General features: G+C 42.6%; 1 protein-coding gene and 1 long non-coding RNA gene across 2 annotated transcripts in view; one reads left to right on the forward strand and one right to left on the reverse strand.

The window, feature by feature from the left end:
- Nucleotides 1-17: 17 nt before the first annotated feature.
- Nucleotides 18-22,541, forward strand: LOC308331008 (integral membrane protein 2B-like). Its single transcript, XM_080786099.1, has 7 exons — nt 18-270; nt 14,932-15,060; nt 16,446-16,511; nt 18,092-18,244; nt 18,952-19,062; nt 19,764-19,914; nt 21,674-22,541. Exons 1-7 carry the CDS (start codon nt 181-183, stop codon nt 21,757-21,759), a joined length of 786 nt encoding a protein of 261 aa, XP_080642225.1. The 5' UTR covers nt 18-180; the 3' UTR covers nt 21,760-22,541.
- Nucleotides 22,542-22,747: 206 nt separating this feature from the next.
- Nucleotides 22,748-25,785, reverse strand: part of LOC308331010 — a 302,214-nt gene continuing 299,176 nt past the window's right edge. The window contains exon 2 of the long non-coding RNA XR_013965536.1: nt 22,748-23,188. This is a non-coding gene — a long non-coding RNA (uncharacterized lncRNA). The remainder of the gene's footprint in view (nt 23,189-25,785) is intronic.

The raw sequence follows: 25,785 nt of genomic DNA on the forward strand, positions 1-25,785 counted from the left end.
CCTGGCAACCCTCTGTGTGAGTTGTGTTGACTTTTGTTTAGACTAGTGAGAACGGCAGAAGAAGGAGAAGTGGACCAGACTGAAGAAGAGACAATCTGTCTGTCTGTCTGTCCACTTTGTTCATTCCTTAAAGTTGTTCTTTATTTGATTTGTTTTGCTTTATTATCGTGCATTTGAACCATGGTGAAGGTTTCCTTCAACTCTGCTCTGGGGCAGAAAGACGTGAAAAAGGATATCGAGAGTCTCATCCCCGATGACGACGAAGACAAAGTGAGTAAAGACGTTAAAACGCTTGATAAATAAATACAATTGTATAATGGTCGTTATATTATAATGACGACGGAGAGGTGCCGAAAACAGCTGATCGTCGATGTTTATTTAAGATAAGACTACGTGTTGCATTATCGTCCGAAAAGAACTACATCAAACGTCACTCCAGTCCAGTGTTCAATCATGTATGTGTGTGTGTGTGTGTGTGTGTGTGTGTGTGTGTGTGTGCTCCAATGAAAGAATAATAGACCTGTTCTGGTTGTTTGACTTTGAACAAGGAGGAAGTTTGCCGTTCTTGACTTCAGTGTTGTTTTTGGCATTAGTCACATTTTAGTCACCTGTAATGTTGTGTTAGTCTAGTTTTAGTAGACTAAATATCATAAGAATTTACACTTGTCCTGCTAATAATAGAAGATCTGTTGTGAGCTTGTAGATCTGCTACTTTCAACATGCAACCAAGTGTAAATTGACTTGTGTCTTTTACTTATACTGGATCTCTTGTCTACTGACCCTCCCTAACATTTTTGTCTTGTTTGTATTTGTTGACGAAATTGTCTATGTTTAGTCTTAGTCATCATAGCTTAGTTTTCATTTAGTTTTCGTCAGTGAAAAAAGGTAGTCGACAACGTTTTTTTTTTTGCCATAGTATTAGTCAGTTAAAACAAAAGTCATGCTTTAGTTTAGTTTTATTCAAAGCACACACAGACAACATAACCGAAGGAGACGTTTATAGTTGTATTTGAAAGATGGACAACTGTGGTCTGTGGACCTGTAGGCTTTATTTTGTGACTGACGTGAAAGTAGCCTATGGGACCATTTTGTCCTAGAAGAGACATATGACACCTGTGATTCAGACAGATAAACACCTGTAGGGACTAGGGAAGAAAGGGCAGAAATTACAGTTTAATAGGCAATACACAGAAACGAGCTCAGTTGAGAGAATCACTAGTAATGCTAGAGATTACCTCAACATTTCTACTCACCATTAGAGCTGTAACTATAGTGATTTAATTTTTTCAGTGACTATTGAACTATTGTTGCAACCCCTATCACCATTTATGTACTGCTGAGATTAAAAAGAAAGATGGGGGGGGGGGAGAAAAAAAAGATGGTATTGCAAGCGTTTTCCCACCCTAAGAGGTGGTAAGAAAGAAACAATTACAAAGAAAGCGAGTGACAACTCTAGCTGGATCTATTAGTTTAAATATCCACAGCATGGTAGCCTGAGGCGATCTGGAGTGGAAGAGTACATGTATCTGTGAGTGCCAAAGTCCTCCATCTGTCTCATCTCAAGAGAGACAAGCTCTGGTGGTTATTCATTTGACAACAGTTCTGTCTAAATGAGTCTCCCGAGAGGAGGGGAGGAAGAGAGACTCGATAGGACAGATTCAACGACAACAACTATGACCGTGACATAGACGAAGAGAAGGCTCCCTTAACTCAAATACACCAGAGTAAGGCCAAGTGTGGACAAGGATGGACACATGCACAGATGAACAGTCTGGTGAGACGTAGGAGGACACTAGGCAGAAGGCAAACCATAGTCCTAGAGACCTCCCAGTGCCTGATGTCCCCCAAGAACACACAAGGCAGAGAGAGCTTCCTACTAGTTCTGGTAGGGGAGAAAGGACAGTGGGCGGGTCCGCGGGGGGGTGCCCTGGGCGCAGCGGTTGCTGAGGTGTGATCAGTACTGGTTTGCTGCACCTGGGCGGCAGGTTTCAACCCACAGCCTGTTGGCCGGGTGTGGCCTTCCCTCCCGGTGCTGGTTGCGCCTCGGTGATGGCTGCGTGCGGGGTTCCCCTCCGTGGACTTGTCTATATCTGGAAGCCTGGAGGAGGGGGCAGTGACTTGGCCAAAAACTGCTGACCCGCCAACTGGAGAGTGTAGTGGTTGAGGGTTGAAACACTCTAAGAAGGTTGGAGTCGGAGACCACCTGATGACCTCTCTGGGAAAATGCTTATTTAGACACATAGTGCTATATTGTTACACACATGGTTCTATCAGGCTGATTTGCTCATGCCTCGTTATGTGTTTTGTTGACACTGTATCTTTGTGGTGATTTATATTTGGGGTGCGGAAACGTGGTCTATCTTCACTCATTTTTTTAGTCGTTATCTTGCCGCCACAAACTGCCGCGAAATTCTTTTGGTTTTTTTTACCTACCCACGAAGTTCAAAGCCCCGTGACAGAGTCTCGGCGAGATCTAGGCTGATAAGTCAGACGGTGCCTAATGTCTTCCTTCTGGGGTTTGAAGTGGTCGCGAAAGAGCAGATTGTGCACTTGTGCATTTCTGCAAGGGGGATTTCCTCTCCTTTTGCAAATGGTTCCATATGTTGCAATTAGCTCAGAGACATGGTGCTAGATGTTTGAGCGTAGGCCTACTCTCTGCACACTTGCATAGCGCTGTATTGGCATTTGGCAAGAATCTGGCAATTTACAATACATACCACGATACAGGTATCGCCTTTCTTATGTCTGTCTGTCTGCCTGCCTGCGTGCGTGTGTGTGTGTGTGTGTGTGTGTGTGTGTGTGCATTTGAGAGGTTGAGAATAGATGCAGTTTCACAAACTCAAGTGTATCAGTATAACCTGGGCGATAGCCCAGGGCAGGGGTCCTCAATGTTATTTTTCAGGCCAAGGACCCCTTAGCTGAGAGACGGATGAAGCAGGGACCTCCTCCCAATGCCCTAGCCGGCTATAGCCCTACGTATACAATTGTGTTGCAGATTAAACTTCATAGATTTCATAGACTTGTTTGACAACACTACCATCAGTGTTGTGTACATTATAATTCTTTGTTAATGTGCATTTTCAGACATTTAACCACTTTCAGACAGTACTTGTCCTCCCACTACACCAATTCTCCACCGAAAAATATCATGCAGATGTACTGATGCAAGCTCACAACCTCGTCATAGCTTGTAGATCTGCTATTCTTATCACACAATGGTGTTGGTGGACCCCCTGAAGTATCTCTGTGGGCCCCCTAGGGACCCCCTGCTAAACGCCCCTGGCCTGGGTTTAACAACAGGCATTTGACAGGAATGTCACTGGCTGAGAGAGTTAATTAATTACAAACACATAATTCTCTGTCAACAACTTCCCACGAGGAGCCCTTGACAAAGACACTCAGCCTGCACTGCAGTTGGTTAAAGGGACATTTCACCGCTATGGCCAGAAAAATAATGAAGTCTGTGTGTTTGACTAGGGTTTGACTGGATTGCTGAATTCCTACGATGTCCATAATGCTTCAGTGCACTTCCCCTTCTTGTGGAGAGGGGGGAGGCTGCATGGAGGTTTGACTTTGTAGTCCAGGAAGGAAGTTGCATGAGACCACATTTTAGGTTTTTGGTCATGAATATGGCATCATGACTAAAACGTATTTCACAATACGCACGTAATAACCCCAGGAAAGTGTTTATTGTGTCCTAAACATCATTAAAATAAGCTTTGGTTAAGGTCCACTACTAATTCCATTTATTAGTAGTAGCTCACAGCTGAAGACCACCTACTAATTGTGCTGGTAGCACTAGCAGCCATGTGTGAGTGCGTAACTGCAAAAAGTGTGAGTCGGTGTCTCGCCGTCACATTATTGAGCACCAAAGTGGCAATGCCCTTTGGGATCCCAAGAAGGTGTCATGATAATTCTCTGTCACGAGGGTTTGCACTTTGCAGCACCCTCAGGCCCGCTATAGCTGCAGGTTGTAGACGATCACAAAAACCTAGCGATATCAGTGGTCTTTTAGTTTGTATAGTGACTGGTAAATGGTGCATGCATTTTATATAGCGCCTTTATCCAAGTTGCTTTACATAGATTGTGCATTACATTCACACACACGTTCATACACCGATGGTGGAGGAAACCATGCAAGGCACCAACCTGCACATCGGGAGCAATTAGGGGTTTGGTGTTCTTGCTCAAAGACACTTCGACACTAACTCTGGGGAGCCTGTGGAGGACCCCCATAAGAGAAGATTTTCATTTTACCTACGGACTGTGAAGGCTGGTGCAATGGCGCTGATGTATAGATCTATGAAGAGATAAGGACATGATTGGAAAGGAGCTCCTCTGCTGTCACTTTGACTAATTATTGTAAAGTTATAAGCATTGAGCAGGACAGGACCCCCGTGTGTGTGTGTGTGTGTGTGTGTGTGTGTGTGTGTGTGTGTGTGTGTGTGTGTGTGGGGTGTCTGTGGGCGTGCACTGCAGATTTAATTATCGTGAGAGACAATGATAGACAATTATAGTGTGCCTGTTTCTTTGACACTCGTTGTCCATATAAGCAGCTGGTTACAAGCCCTTTGCTTAACAATTTTTACACATTTGCCAGCCAATGAGTAGAATAATAGAATCTCCTAATTATGATTGGTACAGCCACTGACCCCTATAGGGGCTAATGGCTTCATTACCGTTCACAGCCATCGACCCCTATAGGGGCTAATGGCTTCATTACCTTTCACAGTCATCGGGGCTTTATTCGTTTTTAATTGAAATGAATAGATTAACTCTCGGCGCAGCCTGTCATAACCCCCTTGAAGTCTGCATCCAGCTAGAGTACAAGCTCAAATTCTACCGGCTGAAGCTAACTCCATAGAGATAAATAGGCTGGCTGTCAAAGAGTTTTAATAGTGGAAACCAGTCTCGCAGCCAAAACATTAGTCTGCAGGTTTCCAGGCTAACTTGGCTGGTGGAACTGATTTTTAAAAGCTCACACACAACGTGTCATGTTGCGAGTTTGTAGATCAGCTATTGTTTTTTTCGTTCTTTTCTTTGAAAACCTTTGAAAATGTTCACCTGTAATGACATGCCCAAAATAGGGGACACCAGATCCGGTCGTAACAAGCAGTTAAACATCGGGACACATCGGCTGCATAATTGCAGAAACCAATACCAGTAAAAAAGAAATGCACTCAAATGACGGTCCATGTATCGGTGAGACCAATATATCGGTCTGGCTGGACTTAACATAAACTTTCTAAATGGGTCCAAGGTTACTTCCTATGCACTGGTGAATATCAGTAGCTGACAGGAAATATACTTGGACTCTCTCTCTCTTCCCCCCCCCCCCCCCCCCTTGATTTCAAGCTAGATGACTTTGTTAACCCATTTTGACCTGGGAAAGATTCTAAAAATGTCTTCTAAATCCTGACAGTTTTCTGAAAAGATATGTTCGTAGGCGTGCTACGAGCTTGTAGATCTGCTATTTTTCAATAGCTAAAGCATAACGATGCTTACACCAAAAGGGGTTCCCGCCCAAAATGGGTTAAAAGATTCTACAGCATGTTTCAACGTCTGTTCTGATGTGCTGTACTTACTACTTACCATAAACTGGTTATTAAAGCAAGATTAAGGGTTCCTTTAATTTCTCTAAAGCTTATGGAACGGAATGTTCGCTTCACCCTCTGGAAATATCACAGAACACATATTAATATCCACATGAACTCCATCGTCAGTCCCGAATCCCGTTAGCGGTCATGTCACGATTCGGCAAAAATAGGAGAACAGCATTCTGTGGAAATATAGCGCAGATATGCAGAAGCCAGAAGCGTTATAATCTTGTAGATAGGCTATTCGACGTAAAACAAACTATAGAGTTTAAGTGATAGGTTATGTGGAGACTGGATCGGAGATCGTTATTAAAATCTCTGGCCATCGCTTACTTGGTGTTAGTGTGGAGGTATTTTGGGTGTGTTGGAAAAAGGAGGTGAGAACATGTGTGCGTACGTGTGCGTATGTGTGCGTCCTACACGCACATTCACAGTGTTATGCTTATTTCTCCCCAGTATGTAATGGGATAAGCAGTCTATGGCTTTGGCTTATCAGTCGCTTTATTCTGGTTACTCCCAGCAGATCATGCGGGAGGGAGTGGAAGCGTGGTTCTCTTAAGTCAGTGGTGACACCATTTCACATAAATGAGTCCAACTCATTATAGTCTCTACTCCCAGGGACCACTTTTGCCTTTCAGACAACGGTAGTAGAACCTAGTAAAGTCCAGAGGGTTCGTTTAACTGTGAGTGTACGGCTCCATTTAAATGCACACTTCAGGATTTTACAGCAAACTGCCTGTTTCTAATTTAAAAAGGGGCAGTAAAATGGTAAATGGTGCATTTATATAGCGCCTTTATCCAAGGCGCTTTACATAGATTTTGCATTACATTCAAACACGCACACACATTCATACACCGATGGTGGCAGAAACCATGCAAGGCACCAACCAGCACATCAGGAGCAATTAGGGGTTCACTGTCTTGCTCAAGGACACAGTTCGACACTAACTCTGGCGGAGCCCGGGTTCGAACTGGCAACATTGTGGTTACATGGCATCCGGCCACTCTACCCCTGAGCCACCGCCGCCCCAGTAAATAATATGCAAAGGCAACACTGAAGGGATCACCATTTCTTGGTAATACAGCCCTCTTGCTTGATAACGCTGCCATGATCTGACTGAGTTCTACCAAAGCCATCTGACACATGATGCGGCCCACTTGAAGGAGATTTAAGGACCCCTAATCACACTGATACAGGCTCAGCCAGGGGGAACCTTCAGCTGCCTCTCTGTGCCTCTGAGGAGGAGAGAGCAGAGGAGGAGAGAGCAGGGAATGACCTACCCCCAGAGCAGGGAATGACCTACCCCCAGAGCAGGGGATGACCTACCCCCAGAGCAGGGGATGACCTACCCCCAGAGCAAGGGATGACCTACCCCCAGAGCAGGGGATGACCTACCCCCAGAGCGCTGTAAAGTGGCGACAACATGAGTCCAAAATACTCGTCATGATGTCGACATGAATTAGTAAGCCAGAAGTGCTCTGGTAAGCCCATTTCAACGTGTTATGATAATCATAGAGAGAACCTGCAATTTTTGGTGATATTTAGTCAATAAATACATTTATTCGAATTACAATATTTTATATAGCACACTGCATGTCTTAAAAAGAATCATGGAAAAGGAATGCCGGAAAGCGCAATTTTGTATCAACGAAGAAGGGGCTAGCAGTCCCTTTCATCTCTGCTCAATAGAGAAGTAGAGAATAGAAGAAGTAAGTCCAACATGAATGCTTTTGTAGGTTCCTTATTCCAGCGCAGAGCAGGGTGGGGTTTCACATACAACCCTCGGTTTACCTGAAACTGAAACCCAGTCCTCGACACCGATACTGCACTGACCCCGTTAGGATTACAGAAACACAACCTCCTCTGAAGGGGATCGATATACAAGAGGATTGGCTAGTGCCCACAGTGCTCACTCCAACCTCTGCTGAATCAACACGTCTTTCCCAAGATGGTTTCGTATCCAAAACATATTATATAGGCCATGATGGCATGTTATTGGATCATGGCCATAAGATCTCGAATCTACAAGAGTTGCACTGCGAAAAGTGCAGACCCCATGGCGACAGTAAAAAAAGGTGGGAATGTATTGTAAAAGAGATGTCTTATTTTATTATCTGCACCTTTTCATTATTTCTTCATAGTAGCCTACTAATCATTACCACCATGTTTCATGAAAATCCGCCCGTCTTTAAAAGAAAAAAGAAAATCCGTTTGACCCTGATTGTGACCTTGACTGACCTTTTTGACCCAAGGCTTATTCATCTCTTAAATATAATTTCCATTAAGTTTCATGAAACCAGTGGCCATCTATTATTATTATATAAACCTGTGGCCATCTATTCTCGAGTTATATTACGAACAGACAATCAAACCGACCAGGTGGAGGTACCGATTCTGAACCTTTGACATTGGCTTGTACCTGTGAAAGGTTCACCTTTCTCTCCAGCTTGATCCGCCCAATGGAAAGTTGGCCAGCATTAAACGGCAGCAGGGCTATAATATGGTGCACATGTGGGAACAGGCAAAGACACACCTGAGGCCGGGAGCTGCGTAATTGTCAGGCAAAGGGGCGTGAGGCAAGACGACGTTCAGCCAGGCAGGGAAAGAGACGAACGAGTCGGGCTTCCCTGACGTCACATAACCTGTTCCAGCTCCACACCACCATCTCCCCGTGCACATGTACGGCTCAATGCGGGTAGCCAGCGACAGGCCACAACATGAACTGCAGACTTGTATGTTGATCTTAATGTTCTGAGGGAAGCGGCTAGGCCACATTTGTTGCTAGACTGCACGGTAACGGTGTGTTCTCCTCCGGGACAGAAATGGTGGAAACGGCAGATGAGCGAAGGTGAAGAAGTTAATTAGCCCATTTTGACCCGGGAACGATTCTACAAAATTATTTCTAAATCCTGACAGTTTTCTGAAAAACCTTATGTTTCTATGTCAGTCGTTCTCAAACATTTTCATGTCAAGGACCCCCAAGATTATCTGTAATTGGCCGCCGACCTCCATCTGAAAATATGTTGTTCCAGGGACCTTCCCCCAGAAGCAAAGATTTGAGTTAAAAACTTTGGCTCTAAAAGAATATATATTCAAAGATTCACGATTTTTCAAAAATAGCAGACCTGCAGTAGATCTGCTATTTTTCAATAGCTAAATTATAACATAATGTTTAAAACACCAAAAAGGGTTCCCGCCGGATATAATGATATTGAGATATGAGACTAGTGTCATAACACGTGAGCATAACGAATAACTCGTTGTGAGCTTGTACGTTGTTTTAAAATATAATTTGTGTGTGCGTGCGCGGCTGCGTGCATCCTCATAGCCATAACATGTTTTGGTGTTGCAGACAAAATGCTGGTGTGAGGGCCTGTTGGGTCATACTTGGCAGTCAGTCAGACAAGCTGGAAGTGAGATGGTATACCGGTAGTTGTGTATCTCTATCTGTCAATGTCGTTAGACCAGTGGTTCAATTTGGATTGAACCAGCATTATGGGAATTGTCGTCCAGGAAGGAAGTGAGCCCGGTATCGAATCGATGACATCAGAAACACTGGGCTCACTGCTAAAATCTAATTTCAGGATTATGCAGACACTTGTTATAAAGGTTTTTGGTACAAATGGTAGCATTAATTCTCTCTCTCCCTCTCTCTCTCTCTCTCTCTCTCTCTCTCTGCCTTCCTGCCTCTTCCCCTTTTCTTATATTCTGTTCACTATTTATTTATGTTTATCTGTTCTCTGCCCCCCCCCCCCCCCTCAGCCTAGAGTTTTAAAGTGCTTCCTGAAAACATGAACCAACATTCGCAATGCTTTAGTTTGCCATTTGCTAATTGTGCAAGGTCCGTTTGCACAGTTCCTATTCACACAAACGCAAAGTATGTTTTTTTTTCTTCCTCTTGCATGCTAACCGAAACCAAAGGCAGACTAAATTGCAAAAGCAAATATGCAATTCCTTCTTCAAAGCTTTCTCAACTGAACACTGCCGTCCATTCCATAGTACTCAAAGACATTCAAGTGGACTGGAGCAAAGGGGAGCTTAGTCGTGCATATAACACATCACAAACACTCCGGTTAATAATTGTCCAACTATAATTCCAGACCCTGCAATTAACCATAAAGTGAACTTCAAAATGGCTGGCCAGAGTCCACGGAGCTGTGTGAAATCCTGTGTTTGTCTGTTGATAAGCCATGGATCTTGTGTGTTACAGTGTGTTGTGTTAAACGGTACACTCGCCACTCTCTCTTCCTGTCCGACGTGTCCATCCATCGGCCTCAGCTCAAAGTCTAACTTCTGTTAAATGGTCCATACCGTTGTCAATATTGTCTATGTATGCAGATTGTGCCCTATATGTCGTACATACAGAGAACCTACTGTATGTAGCATGTTGGATTACCTATCCCAAGAATGTTTACATCAGGGGTGCCCACACTTTTTAGACTTGAGAGCTACTTTCAAAATGACCAGCTCAACCAGATCTACCCACCAAAAATATTATCCCATTGCTGAAAATAGTTACATTAGGCAAACACTCTTGGAATGGGAAATAGAGGGCGGAAATGGAATTGGTTGGGTGTTTTTGTATAACTTTGTAATACTGATGTTTGTGCGAAACGCTCTTGAAAACAAAGTATTGCATTTTGGGTTTTGAGCTTTTTGATGTCTATTGTCTATTGATGTGGACATTTTCGAAAGGAAGAAGCAAGCACAACTCCAGCTATCTCAGTCTCTTGGAACATTTTACCGGGTGCACGGTCAGGAAACTTCACTTTAATCAAGTGAAGTCACCTTAATTCAAGTGGCAGATGCCAAAAATAGTTTTTAAATAATTTAAATTATATTTTAGGGGCATGTTATGTGGTCTACCTGCACATCCTGTGTGATCTACTGATCTACTGTACTGAAATGGTACGGAATCCAGTGACTTCCTCAAAAAGCAAACTTGCCAGACTACTGTTATGGCCCTTTTGAAGACTGCTGACACGCACACACGCACGCACACAGACAAACAAACGGACAGAGACAGACATACAGTATATATCATATAATAGCAGATCTACAAGCTCATGTCACAGCAGTGCATCACGATGAAACACACTGGACTCGTCAGTCGTATGGAGAAGAAAAAAATAATAATTAACTTTAAAAAGGAGCTCTAGTGTGAATTCACCCTAAAGGCATAATAATTCATAGTGCAGTTTTGGGTGGTTAGTAAAACGGAGAGATGTGTTGTGTGAGGCGCGGTGACCTTGTGACGTCATGCTGTAGTTTTCAATAGGCCCTAATGCACTCTGATTGTACCTGGGCTTCCTGCCATTTAATATCTCTGGGGTATTATTATCTGTGAGAGCCTCTTGATCTGGTGCTGATCAAAGGGCAGAACAACAAAACGTGACGTCTATCTTGGTAACTAAGGACCGTCTTGGAGTGGAGCGAGTCTGCGCCCGATACAGACCACTGTGTAATTAGAAATGATGAATAGCACGTCAACATCAATGTTATTATTATTATTAAAAAAAAAAAAAACTTCAAAAGATTGACATTTAGTATTCTTGTCATAGCATTTTTTGGTATATGTTATAATAAAATCACGTCACGGTTGTTATAGAGTCTAGAGCAGTGGTTTTCAACACTTCATATCGAGGCCCATTCTTTATTTGGCATTTGATTTGAGCCACGGACCACCATTTGATGAGCTTTAGCCAGCCTCCAGTCACCCAAAATATGTTGTTGTCATTGGATTAAAAAAAAAAATCCACAATTTCATGCTGTATTGATGTTGGTGCCAGGAGAGATACAATTCGTCTACATTCTCTAAATCTCCTTGTAAATTAAAGGGACACTTCACCCTTTTTGAAAAATATATGTTAATGACGTTTAGAAGATTTGGAACACTTTCCTTGGGGTCTTTATGTGTGTAATATGTTGTTTTAGATATTTTACATTGTAGCAATGAGCCCAGTGTCTCTGCTGTCATCGACACTGGGCTCACTTACTTCCTGGACTACATGTTGTCTCAGTAAGACTGCCCTCCCCCTATCCAAAGGGAGGAGCAGTGCACCAAAGCATTATGGGAATTGTAGTCCAGGAAGGAAGTGAGCCCAGTGTCGAATGTCGATGACATCAGAGACACTGGGCTCACTGCTAAAATCTATATCTAAAACCACATATTACACACATAAAGACCCCCAGGAATGTGTTCTAAATCTTCTAAACTAAACATTAAGATATATTTTCTTTGCAAAAAGGGTGAAGTTTCCCTTTAAGTAATGCAGATGTTTAACAACAATCTAACTCTTGACAGAGTAAAATGAAACCATAGATCTATTAGGGTCCATTTGGTATTTTGGTTATCAACTCTCCATCATTTAGGGACCACCTGGAACCCCCTGAAGGACCACTGGTGGTCCCCGGACAGAATATAGAGGGGTCATCATTAGTGATGGAGCTCGATAACCGATACCCAATAAAATCCGATAACAAGCTTATTGAGTACCTGGTATCAATAAGCTTTGGGCTTATCAAGCCTGTTATCGAGCATAGCTGCCCATGATGTCATGTTTAAACAATCAAGACAAGATGCAATCAAGAAATAAATGAGATGTTGTTTGTGTCAGCACAAACATGTCGGTCTAAAAGTGTATCGATACTTGCCAATCGGTTTAACAGAATTATGCTTTTAAAGTGACAGTATACATATTAACCAGTTAACGGTTTCTTCAATATTATTTTCCAAAAGTAAAAAGGTCAATTACATATCATTTTTGGGGTCCTTGACATGAAATATTGACCACCACTGAGCACTGATACAGAAACATAAGAAACTGTCAGAATTAAAAAATTAGAGGCCTAAATGGGTTAATATCCACTGATTCTATCCGAAAACTGCAACAGGAGTTGCTTGCTACCAGTCTAATTGTAATACTCTAATCCAGTGGTTTTCAACCAGTGGTGTGGGGACCACCAGTGGTCCTCGAGGGTGTTCCAGGTGGTCCCCAGCTAAATGATGGAGAGTTGGTAACCAAATGGACCCTTATTAGAACTTTAACTCTTGAGAGGGTCTAATGAAACCAAATTGATCCTTAAGGGTCCATTTGGTTTAATTTCACAACAGCATGGAATTGTGGACAAACTCTATCTATTATCTAACGATGACAAAATATTCAAAGTTTTGGGTCTGAGGCTAAATCTCATCAAATTATGGTCTGTGACTCAAATGCCGACTTAATAATTGGCCTTGATATGAAAACGGTTGTAAACCACATGCTCTAATCACACGGATGCGGTTGTTGACGACTCTTAATTGCTCTCAGAGAGAAACGTCTCTCTCTCTGCATCTCCATGTGCCCATTGTTCATCTCTCTCTATCTCCCTCTTGTGTGCCGAGTTTCGCTGTGACACTGTCTGTGTGGAGAGAGCCAAGTGGAACACTCATCCTCTCAAAACAAAGCCTTTATTTTGACACACACACGCTCCCTCATCAGCCCACACACCGGCCTCCCTGAGTGTGTCCTCTCTCCTTGTGTTGGCACAAACTGGCATTGGCAAATCACCGTGGTGGAAACTAACTTATACTTACAGTAGTATTTAGACCTGAGCTGAGGCCGATTCTAAAATGGTTTTCTGAAAAAGTGGTGAGTGGTGCTCAACCTTTTTCATGTCAAGGACCCACAGAATTATCTGTATTTGGCTGCGAACCCCCAATCTGAAAATATGTTGTTCCAGGAAACCCCCAGATGCAAAGATTTGAGTTAAAAACGTCCGCACTGAAAGAATATTGTGTATATTCAAAGATTTGTGCCACATTTTCACGATTTTAAAACAATAGCCAAAGTATAACAAAGCTTAAACACAAAGGGGCTCCCGTCCTGAATGGGTTTTAAGTACTGTACTTAAGTACAATGTAGAGGTATTTTTACTTTACTTCGGTAATTCCGATTACTTTTACTTCTACTCCACTACATTTCAGATCCAAATATTGTACTTTTACTCCACTACATTTATTTTATTACAAAACATACAGTAACCACTTTAGCTTTTTTTTTTAAACCTTGAAATGGGACATTCTGCATAATGGGTACAACCTTTGGGGTACTGCCTTTGTACTTTTACGCAAGTACATTTTGTATTCCAGACTACATTGCAGTATTGATACTTTTAACACTGATTATGCTAATGACGTGTATACCGGTACACATCTTTATAATCATTTTCTGTGAATCTACGGCGCTCTCCAATGGTTTTGATCAGAACGCAGATGTTCTGTCATTTCTGACCTCAGCAAGCACCTTGTTTGGAATATTAACGCTTCTAGAGAGACATAAGACGAGGTAGTGTTATGTACTATTAAAGGAAAAATTACATTAATTAATGTAATTAATAATTGTAGGGGTCCTTGACATTAAATAGAATTTTAAATGGCTTAACTGATTTAATCTTTTTGATAAATTGAAATTAATATAGATTAGTCTCTAGTCTGTGCCATTCTCCCAGGTGAACAATCTCACATGCCAGCGTTGGGCAGTAGCTACAGTAAGCCTCCAGCTTAACTACATGATGTGCCACTGTAGCTTGTGGCTAGATTCACTACTTTGAGAATGACGTGGCCTTAAAGTAGTTCAGCTACTGTAATAGTTTTCCCGTATGGATGAAGCTGAGTAGACTTCCCCTAATTCTTTGACGTTGTGTCTCAGGCATCGTCTCTTATAGAATGTAGTCTGCTGGGAGGATCATGGGTTTCCCTGGGCGGGTCGCGGGCCAGGGGTTCTGACGTGAACGCTGATGCATTGTCCTCCTTCCTGGGCTGAATGACGATGATGGAAGGAAATCATAGGAGTGCTCACGGCTCAAACTAAAAACGGACGCCTCTCATTCACGTTATTATGAACATGGAAAACACTTTGATCATGGCACCACCCGGCCTCCACATCTTCTCTCACACAGACACTTCTGTGCTGCTAGGGAACACAGAACACACATTGTTTCATTTTACACTCAAGAGTTAAAGTATTATTAAAACATCTGCATTACTTAATTTACAAGAAGTCTACACAATTAGAGAATGTAGATTTAAAAAAAAAACTGTTATCTGTCCTAATGGTACCAACATCAAGAAACAAATATATTTTGATTCTTGTGTCTGAGAGACTAAATGCCATCAAATGGTGGTTTGTGGCGCAAATGCTAAATAAATGAGCCTTGATACGAACATGGTTGAAAAACCACTGATTTACAACATTGATAATCTGAACATGAAAGGACCAATATTCCATAATAATAATAATAATCTCATGCTGATAACTCTCTCTCTCTCTCTCTCTCTCGCCCCGGTAGGACCCAGAGGTTCTGCCATTGCGTCATGCATCCAGGGCCTGGTGCTGGTGCATGTGTCTGGGCCTGGCCCTGATGCTGTCTGGGGTGGTGGTCGGAGGAGCTTACCTGTACCGGTACTACATCCTGGAGGTGAATACACAGCTTTTCTATGCACTGCGTGCCTACTCTTAAGCACTTACAATGGTCCATTCATTCATACATTATGAGGTGAGGCGGCGAACAGTCGATGCCAGCCTCCTCACTTCCCACATTCACACGCCAATGGTGGCAACCACTGGAGGCAATGTGGGGTTCAGTGTCTTGCCCAAGGACAGGTAGACATGTAGGAGGAGCCTACAAGAAAAAAGAAAACAAGAAAAAGCTGATCTACAAGCTCACGGCGCTGTGAGCTTGTATTTCGCCCCTTCTGCATGCCATGTATGAGACTGCCATGCGACGCGTTGTGGATTTCTGAATGGTTTGTATGTACTGTAGTATCAGTGCTGGCACGGGACACACATACAGGTAAGCCGGTTGGACCTGTTTCTGAGACATTGTCACCTCTCTCACAGCGTGACATGCAAAAGGCCTCCGTTTACATGCAGAATGCCTGATTTCCACAGGCGTCCATTCACTTAGCACCGGTGTTGAAGGAGGAAGATATGATATGATATGATATAGTACTTTATTGTCAGTTCACACTGAAATTTGTCTTGCGACACAGCAGCCAAGTATGCAGAACACACATTTGACATAACACAAAGAACAAGACCAATTTACATACATAAAGACATGAAGACAAGAGCAATATCCACCGCTTAGATTATCCTGTGGCTACTACAACTCCTGATTAAGCCTCAAGGTCGAATGGTGGACAAAGGACCTCTTTAGTCTGACCTTATTGTATGCTGGTACACCATCTCCTTCCTGAAGGTAGCAACCTATATTCTCCATACAAAACATGCTTAGTATTGGAGGTGATATTCCTTGCTAACCTTAGGATGCTGTTATCATACGTGGATGTATAAAGTTTCTGAAGTTGTTGTCCAACAATCTTGGACAACAAAAGGAACATACCTTATCCAGAAAACTCAACTCTTTAGAACAGTGGTTTTCAAAAATAGCAGATATCCAAGTGTGTCACTCCGTGCCGCGCTATGAGCTTGTACATCTGCAGATTTATTTTTAAATTGTGGAAAATGTACACAAATCTTCTCTTCTGGACGTCCCTAGCACAAAACATTATTCTCTCCCTCTCTCATTCACTCTCTCTTGCTCTCTTGTTCTCGCTCTTTTTTTCTTTCTCTCTGTCTCTCTCTTATTCCGTATGAGAATAGTCTAGTTGGTGCATAAATATTCTCAGAATATAAACATGATGTCAAAATGGATGCGTTTCCAAATGCCTGGGGTTATGAAGGTGTACTTTCTTTTTCCCTGTGAAAGAATGTATTGACCCAACTTTTTTTTAATTTTTATGTATAAATGATTGTTTAAACTCTCTTTCTCTCCCTGCCTCCCTCCCTCCCTCCCTCCAGGAGAACCAGGTGTTTGTTTGTGGGGTGAAATACCACGAGGAAGACTTCATGATCCAGGAAGAAGAGGTACGACACAATCACACCATATTAATATTAGTCTACCGGTAATTAAAAGGATCCCTGGCTAGTGGCCAATAAGACAAATATGCCTTAAAACATTATACTTGCCCTTTATAACTAAAATAAAAACACCTTCATTTTGTTTTATTTCTTTCATAAATAGAGACTCTTTTACTCAATAGGAACTGCTCCTGTCGCAAGTTGATGATGACATGTGTAGTCCAGCCGTATGGAATGCATGTGCTAATAAAAAGTATTTTTAAATATTGCTTTGATGCTCATATTAACCTTAAGTATTAAGTTTTAAACGCCATTGACATTGAAGGGAAATCTTACGTCCTATGTAAAGGGGGAAATCGGCTAACCAACCACATGTTGGTGGGAGCGCTTGGTCAATAAGGGACCATCTTATGTACCTTATGTAGCAATGTCAAATGTACGATGACAAGAGCACCCCTCACTTCACACAGGTGTGATTTATTTATTTATTAGCATATGCATTCCATACATTCCATAGGGATATACCATATGGGCATATTACATAATTAACTTGCGACGGGAGTTGGTTGTAGAGGGTAAGAACCACTATGTCGGTGGTTCTCAAACTATTTCATGTCAAGGACCCCAAAAATGTTATATAATTGGCCGCCGACCTAAAAAAAGAAATGTTCGCTGTGAAAGAATATGCTTTCCTCCAAATCGCTTTACACTGTGCGTTTATATTCACACACACACATTAACAGATCGATGGCAGAGGAGACCTAGGGGTTCTTGCTCAAACACACTTTGGCACGGGGATCAACTCTTCTTATTCCAAAGCGCCCCCCCGTACCTCCTGAGCCACTGCCACCCCCATTTAACCACTCTAGTCATATCTCATGCGAAGCTAGCCCGATCAACAGGGTCAGAGTTGGCCTCTAGATCGACTACTTTCACTATTTTGCTATTCGCCAAATAGGGATGGCATGTTGAAAGTAGTTAAGACATTACACTCGTGTGAAGTGAGGGGCACTCTTATCATCATACATCATACATAGATAGATAGATCTTTTTTTGTCATTGCAACATGACAAACATGCAAACATGTAATTGTAACTGTTATTGCACAACAAACCCTTATTGCACTTAAGACAGCAGAAAGTACAAATGTGTCGCAGCAACAGATCATTTATTAGCAGCATTGAGTGCAACTACCGCTGTGGGATAGAAGCTGTTATGGCAACAGTTCAAACAGTGAGTGACCGGGGTGGGAAGTGTCTTTCATAATGTTCTGAGTTTTTTTTAAGACAGCGTATTCGGCCAGTCATAATTTGCATCCTCACTTTTGTCTTCAATGTTTGTGTTTACGCAAACACTCAAAACTGGCCATTCATTGTCAATGGCATTTTGGCCATTGGCATTCAATGTTTGTGTTAAGACAATGTTTGTGTTAGGACAATGTTTGTGTTTACACACATCCTCAAAGCTGGACATAGGAGGGAATGACTGAGGTTCAGCTGAATGGCTGGTCGGGTGGAGATAGATGGGCTGAAAATGCAGGTGGAGGTGATCTTTTGACTGTTGAACTGGTTCTTCCCACCACGCAGGTGGAGGTGGAGTTGGAGCCTCAGTCCACGTATCAGATCCGTCAGCTGCACGAGAATGTCCGCTTCATCGGCGACGACGTGGAACTCATCAACATCCCCGTCCCCGAGTTCGAGGACGGCGATCCCGCAGACATCGTCCACGACTTCCAGAAGGTGAGACTGAAGGAAAGGCTCCTGTGACGGGGTGACCAGATCCAAACTGTTCATTTGAGGGACAGAAGTATCACTTGTGTGGGACAGGGGGACGGGACGAGGTTAGCAACTTGTTAATTTAATGCCTTGATGTCATATTCCACCATAGACCTAATATTGCCTATCATTTTATTAAACCCCTCTGGTGTCTCACATGTTGTTTTAAAATGTACATTTTGGTCATGGGTGGTATGGCCAACTTGGTACTGTAGCGGTAGCCTAGGGGATATTTCTCATGTTATTTTAACTGGCTTAAAAACACATCTTGCAGGAAAACAACAGAAAGCCAACTATTGGGGCATTTGAACACTGATGCCTGCCAGTCACAATGTGGGTCAGGGTCTCAATTTGTGGGATGCCTGAAAAGTCTTGGAAATGAGGGACTGTCCCACGCAAAGGGGGACATCTGGTCACTGGAGAAAAAAATAAGGAATTGTCTTCCTGATTTTAAAGGCTGCATTACAGTAATGTGATCTAGTCTCGCTATTCTATTATTTGACTGTACCCACTTAGAAATTATTACATGGGCATTAATAAGTATTTATCATAAATCTCATTGTGCAAATATCTCCACAGTAAAATAATCGAATGAAATCTGTCTATTGCCCAGCCCTAACGTGATGTATCCCCCTCCCCTCCTCTCCTCCCCCCCCCCCCCCCCTCCCCAGAGACTGACAGCCTACCTGGATCTGAGTCTGAACAAATGCTACGTCATCGCCCTCAACAGCTCCATCGTCATGCCTCCCACGGACTTCATGGATCTCCTGATTAAGATGAAGGTAACGGCTGGCTCCTGCATGTGAAACATTACCTTGTCATCATTTTGTCTTAATTCTTCTTCTATTTTACGGCTTTGCTCTGCCATCTGTAAAGCCCAAACCACACCAAAGGGGTTGGGTCAGGACAAAACATTTTTTAAGGTCATACCACACCAATGCAGCTCCTTGAAACTCAATGAGTCGCATTGTGGTTTACCTGTCAGTGGTGCTCAAACTACTTCATGTCAAGGTCAAGGACCCCGAGAATTATCTGAAAATGTTGTTCCAGAGACCCCCCAGAAGCAAATAATTTGAATTAAAAACGTTCGCTGGGCGGGAACCCAAAAATATCAGATTTACAAGCTCACTCTGTGCCGCCCTACGAGCTTGTAGGTCTGCTAGTTTTGAAAAATCGTGAAAATGTGGCACAAATCTTGAATATTATATTCTTTCAGAGCGAACGTTTTCAACTCAAATCTTTGCCTCTGGGGGGGTCCCTGGAACAACATATTTTCAAATGGGGGTCGGTTACCAAATAAATACATATAATTTTTGGGGTCCCTGACATGAAATATTGAGCACCACTGACATAGAAACATAGCTTTTTCAGAAAACCGAGAACTTTTTTTTAGAATCCGCCTCAGGTCAAAATGTGAAAAAAACACCAAAAGGGGGTCCCCGTATGGGTTAAGTGGTTAAAGTGGGTTCCTTGTGGTCCTCAGACCGGCGCCTACCTGCCCCAGTCCTACCTGGTGCACGAGGAGATGGTGGTGACGGAGCGCCTGGAGCACGTCGACGAGCTGGGCTTCTTCATCTACAGCCTCTGTCGTGGCAAGGAGACCTACAAGCTGGCACACAGGGACCGCATCCTGGGTAGGAGCACACACACACACACACACACACACACACACACACACACACACACACACACACACACACACACACACACACCCCTTCAAGGAGAAGGCTCCTGGAGAGCTACACCTCATCAAAAAGGCCCCATGCACACGTGCTTCACGCGCCCGGGTAATGGATGTGTGCGTTCAGTGCACTTCCGATTATAAGACGAGCCCCATTTTTCAAGACTCATTTGTGGAAAAGGAACATTGAAGACAAAATAGTCTAGTCCCCGATTTATAGTACGACTGGCTTTTTTTGTAGGATATTCCCATTGGAAGAAAGAAATACGTAGTCTTATATTCAGCACAATAGGACAGGGTTTAAGTGGTTATGTGCAGGCATGGACGGCCCACGGAGCGAAGCGCGCTGACACAGAGAGCCTGGTGTGGTAATCGTACGGTCAAAGCCTATTGTAATGCATTGCACGTGCTCAGCCGGTGTTCACAATGTCGTGCGGGCGGTTTGGAAAGCTCACACACCAGGCGATGCATTCGGTGACGAGCAGCACACCTCCTTTTACAAACAGTCACTTCACAGCCTGCCCTTCGCTCGTTGTTGCAACACTGTTTTCTTCTTTTTTTTCTCTTTTTCTTTTCTCTAATGTGATTCATACCTGGCCAAAGAATGACGGCGTCAGTAACTTGAACCTGTTTGGACAAGCACCATGATGGCTCCTGGCCGACGCTTGGTTTGCACGCGAGGGAGGGAGGGAGGGAGGGTTTGTTGCATAAAATCACAAGCTAACAGACTAAATCAAACGGATTGACTTTACATGTATTGATCCTAATGCACAGTGAATGTCGCTCTCTTCTGTTAAAAGGATCCCAGGCTAATAAGACAAATATGCCTTAAACATTATACTTGCCCTCTACAGCTAAAATAATAAAAACACCTTCAATATTTTATTTCTTTCATAAATAAAGAATCTTGCACATGCCATGGTCACATAACCATTAGTGCATGCTTTGATGGTTACAGTTTTATAATCAGTTTTGATGAGTAAACCTTTGTGGAGATCTTCTCAGTTCTCATTGTATGCTAGTTACTGCCATTCAGGATGGAATATGAAATCCATTTGGATTTGGGGAGAAGTAGTTTCATAAGGGGCTGGTATGAACTATGAAGTACTTGATATAAACAGAAAAGTTAAGTTCACTAGTCTACACTTTACTCTACAACTGCCTTCATTTCATCTGATTGTCTGTCTGGCAGGCACTTAACAAGCAATCGTTAACTGTGTCTGTTAGATAGAGGGGCAGAGAAGAGTGGCTTTGCTCAACTTGATTTATACTTCTATTCTCCACTCTGATGAAGGTACATGTTCGATATATCATGCAGCCTTACTTATTAGCCTATATTTTGGCTCTAAAAAAATCGATTAATTTGCGGCATCCCTTGACTCAATAGAAACTGTTTCTGTCACAAGTCACAAGTTGATGATGGCATATGTCCATAATGGTCTAGCCCTATGGAATGTATGGAATGCATATACTAAAAAACAACTTGATACTTCCTAAAGATATTAGCTTGTGCATTCCATACATTCCATGATAGGGCTGGACCACACATGGACATATGACATCATCAACTTTATAGAAGACATTGGTTTAATAATACAAATCAAGATCAGAGTCTTTTTTTATTATTATTATTTTTATGTTATTGTTAAGTTCCTTGACAAGGAAGGGTTCAGGAATGCCTGCGCTAACGTGTGTTTATTCTCTTCCTTCAGGCATGCAGAAGCGTGAGGCACTCAACTGTCGCAAGATCCGCCACTTCGAGAACACGTTTGTGGTGGAGACCAGCATTTGTTTCTAAGGTGAGCCTTAGAAACAACGTGAATACTGTCAAATCAAACTTATTTTAAGTCTGAGAGTGGAATGGATACCTAATGGCAGGGAGGGGGGTTCATTTGGTTCCATTTGTGTACTCTGACTCAATCAGGATTTGACTGTAGGACTGCAGTTAGATGTTTTTGTTGTTGTTGTTTTTTTTTTCTTTAAATCCGTTTCTTCTGCCTACTGTTTAAATGTCATTCTTTTGTATTGTTTGTCTTTGACTGTTGTATGTATGAGCGAGATTCAATGTTAAACGGTTCAAGTGAATATACCTTTAGAGCAGTGGTTTTCAACCAGTGGTCCGGGGACCACCAGTGGGCCTTGCAGGGGTTCCAGGTAGTCCCTAGCTTCCCAGATCTTTTAACTCTTGTAAAATTACGGTAAATCAAATGGACCCCTAATGGTCAATTTGGTTTCATGTTACGCTCTGAAGAGTTAAATTATTGTTAAACATCTGCATTCATCAATTTACAAAAAGTCTACAAAATTGGAGAATGTAAAAGAATTGTTGTTTTGGTCAACGTTTGCCTGTGTCTCTCCTGTGATACCAACATCGATACCAAAATCTTGTCCAATGATAAAAAAAATCTTTAGTTTTGGGTCTGCAAGTCTAAATCTCATCAATTGGTGGTCCGTGGCTCAAATGCTGAATAATGAATGGGCCTTGATATGAAAAAGGTTGAAAACCACTGTTTTAGAGCCAAGGTTGAAAGATGTATAGAGTCATGTATCGTTCATTCTATGTTGGGGGGGGGGGGGTCTGACTCGGAAGGGGGGGTGCACTTTTGAAGGCCTTCAAAGCGTTGAGGGATTCTTTTTTGTTTGGGGGGGGGTGGGGGGGGGTACAGTAGCTAGTTATTCCGAAAGTCAACTGAATTGAACTGATTTATTTAATTCTATAAATAAGTTTAATTACATAATTTGAGAAGACTGTTGACGTGGTTTTGGATGGGTCTTTGGTCAAGTGATTTAGTTTTTGTTTTGTTTTTTTGTATCTTTAATTATCTACTGTAGCTATTAATACACTGCACCTGTTCTATCTTAACTGGAAATGATGTTAAAATAAGAGGGAGTTTCTCTCGTCGAGCTTTAAAGTTCACATGAAGCGGCATGTCGAGCTCGTCTCGCTTCCATATCGTGGCGTTCCCTTTCGAGCGAAACGGGACGTGCGTCGTGCGTGCATAACGTTGAGAGGAATTTGATTTGAACGTTGACAACATTTACGGGAAGAAATCCATTTGTACTAAGAACATTGTTGGTGCATATTGTTAAATAGATGGTGAGGATGTGATGTAAAGGTGTTCAAAAAGGCATTTTTCATTTCATCTCAACTTTAAATAAGGAAAGATTTCAGTTAAAAATAAATCTTTGCCTATTAAGAGTGAGTTCACAGGAAAACATTTTAATGTCTGTAATCTTTTTTTTCACACTGTGCATCTGTGAAAGTTCTTTGTTCTTTGAATGTATTTTTATTGTACTAATTTGTACTGCATACTGTATATAATCTCTGTGAAGATATTATGACCAGACCAACACCACAATAAATCTTTGAAAAAAACCTTTTGTTATTGTGATTATATCATGCTGAGTGTGTGACTTTAGAAATGGAACACAATGACCCACAAGCATAAAACACAATTTTTGGTTCCATTTGTACGCTAATCTGGCTCAAATTAACATGCATATTTAATATATTGTTTTTGTGGAGTTGCTCACATCAGTGTTTCTCAATCTATTTTATTTCAAGGACCCTGGTATTTCCCCTGGGATTCTCTGGGACCAACAATCACAAGTGTAAATTTTATCTGAGAGTTCCTTTTTTTTTTTACACTAGAGTTGGTTACAGACCCATAAGGGTCCATCTTGGACCACTGGTGGGTCCCCAGACCTTACATTGAGAACCAGTGTCTTACATGATATTTGCTCTTGTGTCGCCGCACGTCTCTGCTGAGCTCTCATATGGCTGGGCGTGACAGAGTATCCGGTGTTGCGCTCTGCTGTAAGCCCTGATGTCATCTGATCACGGTGAAAATGCGTCCTTGATTAAGGTACTAATAACCTGGACTGCTCACAGGCCCGGCGCCAGGTGTGTTGATGTCGGATAACCTTGGGGGCAGAGACCCAAGGGCGCCGTGGTTGATGACAGAGACCTTGTATCTCCAAATTCCATATAGTTTCCCCATAAAATGAATGCCCATATTTTATACACGTCATACATGCCTTTGGCATTGTCATGCAAAAGTGACAAAGCATACGTAGATGTTTTACAGCCTATATATATATATATATATTGAATTGCATTTTATAGCGCTTTTCACATACATAGGGAGGTGAAGCGGCGAACAGTCGACACCAGCGTCCTCACTTCCCAATGGTGGTGAGCTCACATCGACCAACTAGGCAATGTAGGGTTCAGTGTCTTGCCCAAGGACACTTCGACATGTGGACAGGAGGAGCCGGGATTCGAACCGCCGTCCCAGGGATCATTGGACGACATGCTCTACCTCCTGAGCCACAGCCGCCATATATATATATATAGAGAGAGAGAGAGATCAAGTGGTGCGGGGTAGGGCTGCACTGGACCACAGAAATAGTCAAGATGTCTTGAGACAACTTTACATAAGCAGAGACTCTGCGTTTGTGCGTTGCACCCCCTCGCCCACCCTGAGCAAGCACTTTTTGCAACGGTGAAAGTTGACAAAAGGTGGCAACATGGCAAAATCTCCCCCTTAACTGGAGGAAACCTCAGGCAGAACTGGGCTCTAGTGTGGACGGCCTTCTAGATGCTTTGACTAATGGGAGGGAAGATAGAGGGAGAGATATGGACATGTAGCGATTTATTACAAATCGATTCAAATCAATTCAAACTGGCTGACAATTCAAATTGAAAAAAATACAGGATATTTGTAAGAGAATTGATGAATAATAATTGATGAGAAAATACAGTATTGTTGCGACCATAGCTCACAGATTACTATGAGAACCTGTCAGTCCGTCTGTCACGCCTCCATTTATGGCTGTCAGTCCGTCACGCCTCGTGACACGTCACAGCACCATATGGCCATCAGTCCGTCACGCCTCATGACATGCTTCATACTGTATATGGCTGTCTCCATATAAGATCTCATCAAACCCTGGATAAACACATGGAGAAGACTGGATCATCACCTACAGTAGATATGCATATATGAAGCCGGCCAGCAACTCTACGTACATCTGATCTCAAACCCTTAGTTCTGATATTCCATATGTTGATACTTCCCCCACCCGTCCTTCGTCTTCGATGTCTTCCTTTTGACTGCATACCTGTCTATTCAAACTCTAGACGGGCCTGCACCAAAGTTATTAGTGCAGCCGTGCCCGGCAGCCGGCGAAAACTAGAGTTCTCTAAAATCAGACATTACGACAGCATTTCAGGGACACCTTTGCCTTTGCTGTTTATTTGTGGCAGTGAGTGACACCATCCACAAATTAATATTTAGTTCTGATGTTGATGAGTGCAGCGCTTGAGAGGACCGGAACTCCCAGTCACCGGATCAAGAAACGCTGATTCATCATAATCAATTCTATTTGGGTTTAATTGCATTACTTAACTTTTCACACCAGCTGGTTTACGATGGAGACGCTATTATCAGACACGGGGCGGTTATGTTTACGAGACTGAAGCATCTTGTCTCGAATTAGAACAGTGGTTTAAAAAGTGGGGTCCTGGGACCCCCCTGGGGGTCCTCGAAGGGAGACCAGGGAGTCCCCAGCCTAATTCATAATGTACTTTCTCACTTAAATGTGGTGGAGCCAAAATGTAGTGGCGTTATCCAAAAGTATCAAAAGATACAAATACTATACAGTAAAAGTTTGTGCCGTGCGGTGCTATGAGCTTGTACATCTGCTATTTTTGAAAACTCTTGAAAATGTATGCAAATCTTTGAATGCACAGTCTGTATTTTTAAGCGAACATGTATTTTTTTGCCCAAACCTTTGCTTCTGGGGCTCCCGGGCACAAAAT

This window comes from Protomyctophum bolini, assembly GCF_963924005.1.
Source record: "Protomyctophum bolini genome assembly, chromosome: 16".
NCBI lineage: Eukaryota > Metazoa > Chordata > Actinopteri > Myctophiformes > Myctophidae > Protomyctophum > Protomyctophum bolini.